Source organism: Mytilus edulis, chromosome 1, assembly GCF_963676685.1.
Source record: "Mytilus edulis chromosome 1, xbMytEdul2.2, whole genome shotgun sequence".
In the NCBI taxonomy this organism is placed as follows: Eukaryota; Metazoa; Mollusca; class Bivalvia; order Mytilida; family Mytilidae; genus Mytilus; species Mytilus edulis.
The window spans coordinates 100,052,460-100,061,746 of record NC_092344.1 but is presented as its reverse complement, the minus strand read 5'-3'; the positions used below and the strand labels follow the sequence as shown (position 1 = coordinate 100,061,746).

The 9,287-nt window shown below is 31.9% G+C and overlaps 1 protein-coding gene across 3 annotated transcripts; it reads left to right on the top strand.

The window, feature by feature from the left end:
* LOC139520269 (uncharacterized) lies at positions 1 to 9,004 on the top strand. Of its 3 annotated transcripts, none has more exons than XM_071312778.1 (6): positions 1 to 326; positions 6,063 to 6,195; positions 6,548 to 6,675; positions 7,283 to 7,439; positions 7,657 to 7,793; positions 8,860 to 9,004. In XM_071312778.1, the coding sequence occupies exons 1-6, from the start codon at positions 281 to 283 to the stop codon at positions 8,988 to 8,990; spliced, it is 732 nt and encodes a 243-aa protein (XP_071168879.1). In that variant the 5' UTR covers positions 1 to 280; the 3' UTR covers positions 8,991 to 9,004. The 3 variants fall into 3 exon arrangements, with proteins under 3 accessions (XP_071168879.1, XP_071168886.1, XP_071168895.1); XM_071312785.1 differs by having other exon boundaries at positions 5 to 326; positions 8,864 to 9,004; XM_071312794.1 differs by lacking the exon at positions 1 to 326 and having other exon boundaries at positions 6,084 to 6,199.
* The last annotated feature ends 283 nt before the right edge of the window (positions 9,005 to 9,287 follow it).

The following is a 9,287-nucleotide window of genomic DNA, read 5'->3' as shown; positions in this document are numbered from 1 at the left end:
TAAAGAGCGTATACATGCAAAAAATAGATAAATAGGAATTTCCCAAAACAAATCATGCATGACTAAACATATCTACTACATCTAAATCAATTAATACCAATAAAAACAAGAAACAAAATATGAGTGGGACTGTAAAGTTGTGTTTAAAATAAAGTTTGTTTTCATGTTAGAAGGGAAAAAACATTGGACCAATAACATTAGATTGCACTTAGTGTGTGAATTATAGAATATATCGTGTAAGAATTAGGTGAGAAAACAAACGACATTTCTTTCAGTCAAAATGCAGTCACTCGGGAAGATTTTTGGTTGGATATTTCCGTCTGCATGTAGGTATATTTTCCATAATGATAATAGAAATAACATATAGATTTTCAACTTTGATGATAAAGAAAAAAATAAAGTCTAAATTGTATATTACTGATAAAGGCATACAAAATACGTGAGTATACAAACAAAATTAGTCATTTTAGTTTTTGCCACAAAAATACAATAAAATACTTTAGAAACGTTCTTATGCGAAATAACGCAAACCTTTGCGTTATAACGCAAACATTTGCGATATGTGGAGGAGGCTGAATATATTAAAATTTATCACCTTTGTAGTCATTGCAAAGTAAAATGCTTGAATAATTAGAACAAATCATTTAATAATTTAATTTTGGATGTAACGCGTCTTCTGATTGGCTGACGTTATTTTGTTATCAGCCCCTAGACATAATTTAGTCATGTGACCGTGACGTCATCAACGTTTTTTCATGGTTTTCTACGGTTTAAAATGGAATTTAGAATTAAATTATAAGAAATGACTGTAATATTTTTTCTGTCTATTCAAAATAGCATTAAAAAATGTGGTGCACACTGTTAAATAACCCGCTACGCGCGTTATTCAGTGTGCACCACATTTTTTATATTATTTTGAATAGACAGAAAATATATTACAGTCATTCCTTAACTAATAATGAGCAGAATAATATAAGACGATGTGGTATGAGTGCCAATAAGAAAACTCTCCATCTAAGTCACTATTCGTAAAAGTAAACCATCATAGACTAAAGTACTGTCTTCAACACGGAGCATTAAATTGCTCACACCCAACAGCAACTGTAAAGGCCACCAAAAAACGATATCCATGTTACTTTTATATATATTACAAAGAAAATTGAGTAAATTGAGATTATGCCGAAGAAACAAAATCAACCCTGCTAATATAGCTATAACCGAATATAAATCTGTTGTAGAGTTGTCACTGGCTCAGACGCAGAGATGGGTCCGATTACTTTCAATGTAATTGATTAAATTACAATTACTTTGTCATTTGTACGATTGAATTAAATTTATGATCACATCATTTCTGAAAGTGTCTGATTAAATTAATGATTACATTAGCAAAGTAATCATGATTACATCTGATTACAATGAATTTAAAAAGAACAAACATTTTGAATGATATGAATGAATTTGATACAACTAAAGCACTTTTTAGAAAAGATTTTGTTTTATATATATATTAGAAAATAATAACTTCAAACTTAAAATTGAGAATGGAAATGGGGAATGTGTCAAAGAGACAACAACCCGACCAAATAAAAAACAACAGCAGAGGGTCACCAACAGGTCTTCAATGTAGCGAGAAATTCCCGCACCCGGAGGCGTCCTTCAGCTGGCCCCTAAACAAATATATACTAGTCCAGTGATAATGAACGCCATACTAATTTCCAAATTGTACACAAGAAACTAAAATTAAAATAATACAAGACTAACAAAGGCCAGAGGCTCCTGACTTGGGACAGGCGCAAAAATGCAGCGGGGTTAAACATGTTTGTGAGATCTCAACCCTCCCCCTATACCTCTAACCAATGTAGTAAAGTAAACGCATAACAATACGCACATTAAAATTCAGTTCAAGAGAAATCCGAGTCTGATGTCAGAAGATGTAACCAAAGAAAATAAACAAAATGACAATACTACATAAATAACAACAGACTACTAGCAGTTAACTGACATGCCAGCTCCAGACTTCAATTAAACTGACTGAAAGATTATGATTTCATCATATGAACATCAGGCACAATCCTTCCCGTTAGGGGTTTAGTATCATACCATCATAACATATATGAGAAGAACATAACCCGTGTCATGCCAACAACTGTTTTTAAAAAATAATGTGTTTAGTTCCGATGCAAAGACCTTATCAGTGACTCAATATTAACGCCAAAATATGCAATCTTTAATGACTTGACAACAGTATCGTAATTATATCCCTTCTTAATAAGTTTATTCAAAGGTTTTGTAAGTTTCTGAGGTGAATACTGACACCTTTGTGCTTTATAAAGAATATTACCATAAAAATTGGATGTGAAATACCTGAACGTATTAGAAGTCTGCATGTTGAGCTATATTTACGAATGATGTCTTTATAGCGATGATAAAATTTAGTAAATGTTTTGACTAGTTTGTGATATCGAAAACCCTGGTGTAATAATTTATCAGTAATACATAAATTTCTCCCGTTAAAATCTAAAACATTGTTACATACACGAGCGAATCGTACAAGTTGAGATATATAAACACCGTAAGATGGTGACAAGGGAACGTCACCATCTAAAAACGGATAATTAACGATAGGAAATGAAAAATCATCCCTTTTATCATAAATTTTAGTATTCAGCTTTCCATTAGTGATATAGATATCAAGATCGAGAAAAGGGCAGTGGTCATTGTTAGTATTAGCTTTATTTAAAGTAAGTTCAACAGGATAAATTTCATTAATATACATACTGAAGTCGTCATTATTGAGAGCCAAAATATCATCCAAATATCTAAAAGTATTATTAAATTTGTTTATCAGATGTTGTTTCGATGGGTCTTTGCTTATTTTTGTCATAAATTGTAACTCATAACAATACAAAAACAGGTCCGCAATAAGTGGTGCACAGTTAGTCCCCATTGGAATTCCGATAATCTGACGATATACGGAATCCCCAAAGCGAACAAAAATGTTATCTAGTAAAAATTCAAGGGCATATATAGTATCAAAGCATGTCCAATTAACATAGTTTTTTTTTGTTTATTGCTACTAAAAAATGACCTAAAAGAGTTTGAACATATATATTCACATTCTGATTTTTTGAATGCTATCTATTTAATAAACCACAAAAGTTCACAACATACATACATGAACATTGTGTCACTGGTTATTACCCATTACACTTTATCAGCATTGATCTCTTAATTATTTTGACTTCAATTGAATATGGCATTTAGAGTTTGCTGTTTGTCTTCTGACCTCTTTGAGACTTTATATGTATTTCAAGGTGCAGTTTATGGAAGTTAAAATATGGATGAAATAAAGTTACCAGTTAAAAACTATGTAAAATTTTAATAGAATTGTTTAATCAAATTGTAAACAAAATATAAGTCCTATAAATCATTGCATTTTACATGTCCAATTTAAGAAAATACAAAAATTTGCTTATCTTGAACAAGATATTTGTCCAACTTAAAATTTGATAAATTTTCACATGTCTGATTAATCTTTTATCATATACATTGTCCTACAGCTATACTCAATTGGAAATTGCAATAAAAACAAACCTTAATTGGTTTCCTACCTGTCAATTCAAAGTTGACAAAAATCACAATATTAACAAAAGATCATAATTCAGGATTAAAGAAAAGTATAATATTACTTGAATATAACAGTTATTATCAAATATATATTATATATGTAAATCTTTAAATTTTGAATATATGTACAATATATTTTACTAAGGCCAGTAAAATATATTTTGATGACTTTGATGATATAATGATGACTTTTCAATACTGTAACAGTTTATTTTTTCTGAAGTATACAAATCAATGCTTTATAAAGTAAACCAAACTATCTTAAGATGTACATATTTATTAAATAAGAATAACAAAATTGTTCATTTATTGACCATAAACACAGTTTAAGATTTTTTTCATTGTAATCAGAATGTAATCAAAAAGTAATCAGGATTACAGGGTATTTTGAAAAGTAATTGATTAAATTAAATTACATGTAATCAGATTTTTGGTTGATTAATGATTACAATGATTACTTGAAAAATTGTAATCAATTACAGCTGATTAATGATTACAATTACAATTACCCCAAGTCTGCTCAGACGTACTTATAAATATAATTATTTTCTGTGACTGTATCTTACATTAATTTGTAGGATCCTTTACTATAGATAATTTATCTGATCTGTAAAAATAACATCTCCATGCCTTATATATCATGTACTGTAGTACGACGCTAGATTAAAACTGACGTGGAAAGGTAACACCCGGCCACCGAAAGCTTCATTTTTATGAAGCCCAGGTGGTCGTGTGGTCTAGCGGGACGGCTACAGTGCAGGCGATATGGTGTCACGATATCTCAGTAGCATGGGTTCAAATCCCGGCGAGGGAAGAACAAAAAATTTGCGAAAGCAAATTTACAGATCTAACATTGTTGGGTTGATGTTTAGACGAGTTGTTTAACCGAATATAAATATACTTCCACAGTAAGATCCCGTTTGAGAACTGTGTAAAGTTGGTTAGATTTAAACAAGCTACCCTTTGACAATAAATGTACAGAATGAAGATGTTTTATTAATAAAATTATGTTCTCTCCATTAAAATTACTAGCCAAGCATCTTAAAAATACTTCACTATATTGAAATGAAAATTCAATGACTTTCTATCAAAGAATCTTTATCATATTCTGAGATTTTAAAAAACGATTTCTTGCTTCAAAAAAAAAAAGAAGAATTATCTTTCAATTTAAATATGCCTATATAGCGTCTATTTTCATGTTAAATTATATACTTTTTTTATGCACAAATCAGTTTTTATTTATGTATAATTGAACTTCAAGTATTCCATTATTCTTATGCATTTTTAATATAATAATTTGGCCTTGCATGGATGTATGTTTCTTTTTTAACCTACTAATAAACCACAAACGAAATGAATGACAGTCGGTCATATACATACAAAACTTAATGAAAAATTGAAATCAAGAGGTTTGCGTTATTTCACAAAGGTTTGCGTTATTTCGCAAAGGTTTGCGTTATAACTCAAAGATTTGCGTTTTATCGCAAAGGTTTGCGTTACAACGCAAAGGTTTGCCTTTGCGTTATTTCGCATAGGTTTGCGTTATAACGCAAAGGTACGCAAAGGTTTGCGTTATACCGCAAAAGGTTTACGTTGTAACGCAAAGGTGTACGTTGTGACGCAAAGGTTTGCGTTATATCGCAAATGTTTGCGTTACAACGCAAAAGGTTTGGTTTGCGTTACAACGCAAACCTTTGCGATATAACGCAAACATTTGCGATATAACGCAAACCTTTGCGATATTACGCAAACCTTTGCGATATTACGCAAACCTTTGCGAAGATAGGAAGAAAAATATAAAAAAAAAGTGTGGCGCTAAAACGCTTCCGTAAAAAACAATATCCATACACTTTAAATAATATATCCATATTTTGTTATTGTGGTGAATATTTTACTGAGTTGTGGAGCGAATTCCTCATATAATACTTCAGTATTCTTCCGACTTTCCATCTGTCAAAGTATGATTTAAAGGAAGCCGCATTATATCCACTAACTTTTCAGCATATTCTGGATATTCTATAGATTAAGAGCAAACACAAAAATTTCACTTCAGTCTGACTTTACCTTCATCAGGAGCGCGCAAAGCCGAATATTTGAAAGCCGAGGATGTGTGAGATTCTAAACAGTTTTAATAGAAGCTTTATGAAGAAAAAGGCCTTAAAAGAATAGACTAAACCATCTACTGTCCACTTTGCCTGAGGGAGTTGAAACTTTAGTGTCTTCATTGTTTAAAAATTTATAAAAGGTCCATCTAAGAAAGGTTTGTTATAAATCATATCAGTCCCGAAGTACTGACTACTGAGTTGCGCAAACCTCTGGGGACTGGTAGTCCACCGGCAAAGGTATCGACCCAGTGCTGTAAAAATGAAACCAACACATTACAGTTTTTTTCTCCTGGACAACACAGAATTTTGATAGACAACTTTTCATTTTAGTTGTCTTGAGTACAGTAAACGGATGCGATTTTGTTGGACTTAATCTGTGTACTTGGAAACTGTCGCAGAATGTATCTGAATCGGAAGAATTCACTGTTTTGCCTCATAAAAGACAGATTGAAAGTCTTTGTTCGTAAGTACGTATATATTCTACATTTTTCAAAAATCAAAATCTCGGCGAATAAAACAAATCATCATTTTGTTTGGTTGTACGGCATATCTTTTACGAGTCAGTTTCCTCAGAATATTCTTTGCTGCTCTATTTCATTACTGCTGGCAGACAGCCCACAACACTAAAACTGATTCTTCAATTTAAACTCACTCCACGATATATTGATGTTTGGACCAGCTTTTGTTGTAGGAGCTTTCAGCGAGGTAAATCCAACCACAATACACATAAAGATGGCTATTTCACTGTACATACTAACATGCAACAGTATAATGCAATGCACGTCGAAATCTTGTGATATTACTTCAATTTGCAGATACAGAGGAGAATTCAAGAGCTGTTACACGCCCAAGTTATCGAAATGTTCAGATGACTTGATGTATGCATCTACTTTTGCGACGACACTGAAAACAGTCAACTTTATATGCACGTCTGGGTTTTCAGGTATACAATAAGTTAGATAAATGAATAAACAACGACAACGGTACATCATTTTTGTTTACATTTATCTGGCCACGGAGGACATTAAACAAGATGCCTTTTTCAGTATATGAAAAAAAAGAATGTGTCATGATTGCTATGAGAGATCATCATATCCGACATGAGACAACCGGCGATCCATATACCAAAAGTATGAAGATGTTAACATTATACAGGTCATCGTCTCCTTCACAAATGATTAAACCCATACCGTATACTATTAGTGATATATAAAAGGTCCTCCTATTGAAAAACTATACAAACACAAGGCACACAATACGTTACAAGCAGACTAAGAAATGTATACAACGTGAGCAATATTATAATGATCTATATAAAAAACCTAAGCTCAAGTTGTACAGCAAATCATGCTACAGATACCAACTAATATACAAAATATTGTAGGATTTGGTGTTTCTTCGTAAACACATTGAAGGGCTAGGACAAACAGCCTTCGGATATTGCCACAGTAAAGAAACCCAAATAGTAAATGAACATATAAGCATTATCGTTTTTAACCAAAAAATAAGACAAACAATTGAGTTCCTAATGTTAAAAGTGTATTTTGTAGATATGGTTCTACATGATGCTTGTTGGAGAAAACCAGAGGTACAGAAAAGATCTAATGCTTGTTACAAGGACCATGTTGAAACTGTCAAGAGCCAACTTGAACAAATATCCATGTTAGATGATGCGTACACAGATCAAGTTAAACAAAAATGGTGCAAGTAAGGGATTTGATTTTAGGGGGGGGGGGGGGGTCTAGGACAGGATAACAATGTATGTAAAACAGTCAGGATAAACTATAAAAAGTAGTCAGGACCGAGTAGAGTGAAAAATAAAAAGTCAAGACAGAGATAAAAACTTAAATAAATGCAGGACACGGTTTTTCATCCTAGTTTGATAGTTATTCGAGGATGTAATATTGTGATGTTACTGTTTCAGAATACTTCTTGGTTCTTACCAGTGTATGCAGAAGTCTGTAAGTGACTCGTGTGGACAGTCGTCTGTAGATGTTGTGACGGATATGATGAATACTGTCTTTGAACAGATGAATTCCATAATGACATGCCAAGAACACGGTATGAATTGTTTGTTAAAAAAGACGAAACAAAACCCCAAAACAAACACATATAAGAAAAAAGGTGAAGGGATGCTAACCAAATCACAATGGCAAAATACACTGTTGTTTTACAACATGTCTAGTCAGAGATCGTAATATTTGAACAAATGTCTAGCATTTTAAAATAATTGACCAAGGGAGCGTGGAAATAGAATGGAAGAATGCCTATTAAAAAGATAACCAAATATAAATGGTCTTGTATAAGGATCTTTTCTATAAACTCGCATAAGAAACTAACATTTTGATTAAAACATACAGTCCAAAGTCAGCGAAGTAAGACTGACGTCTTTACATTGAAATTGAAACTGTTCTGAAAAAAATCTTTAGCAAAGGCATACAAAATATATCAAACATGCATAAATAAAAAAAAAAACATTTCAACAAAATAAATATTCTAAATTCCCTTCGATATCGAGATAAGAGTAGTCCTTGAATCTTAGGTACACGAATACTTATGCATAATCATAGCATGTATCAACAGTATATGTAACTGGTTACAAATATTTATCTTGAAATATTTGCCACTGGAAATAAAGAAAAAAAAAACCCAGTCAATCCTCATTAATCTACCCAATCAGTAAACTCACCATTTAAATTATAAAGTCACTAGAACATTACCAAACTGCATGCAGTTGAGCGGTGTATAGATTCTGAGAATGTAAAGCGAAAATGTATCGGAGACAACAACTGACAAAAAAGCAACAAACAACCAATATCTATGCCAAATATCACTATGATGAAACATGTCGTAAGCATGAATTCTGAACAATGCACCTAGTTAACTTTAACACCAATATTATAACCATTATCTATACAACAGTTATGAACAATATTTTAAAAAGAATTTGAATGTCAAAAATAATTATAAAAAAATCCACAGAAGTTAACACTGGAGAAAGTGAAAAGCCAAAAAGTATTTTACTAGAGAAGTGCTGAGTTTTTCTTTTTTAAAGGCAACAAAAGAATATTTACACTCATATACCTATACAATCATGAAGAACAAACTAATTCTTGTCTCTCTTCAGATAGATCTACATCACAAAAAGAATTTATCCATTTCTGGGAATCCCTCATAGAAAATGGAGCAATGAATACTTGTCAGGACTGGTCAATGGTTATGGTTGTAATATCAATATTTGTAATAAGATATCAATAAAATGAAGAAGCTTACTAGTAATTTCATCTACCATAGAGTCACCAGTTAATATACACAAGTCAGGCATGAGTGAATAGCATATGTTGAAGTGTAAAACGTTTCATTGCCACTAGGTAGTATGGCAAAATAAGACACGAATTTCCTTTGAACCTACTGGCTAAGAAATTAGGGTAATCAGGATAAATTTCTTACTTACACTTCAGTCTTTCATCTATCTTGCATTATTTATCATTGATGTCACTAGTTCAATCTTAAAATACCATTTTTTTCGGACTTGATCTCACTTAACACTGACTG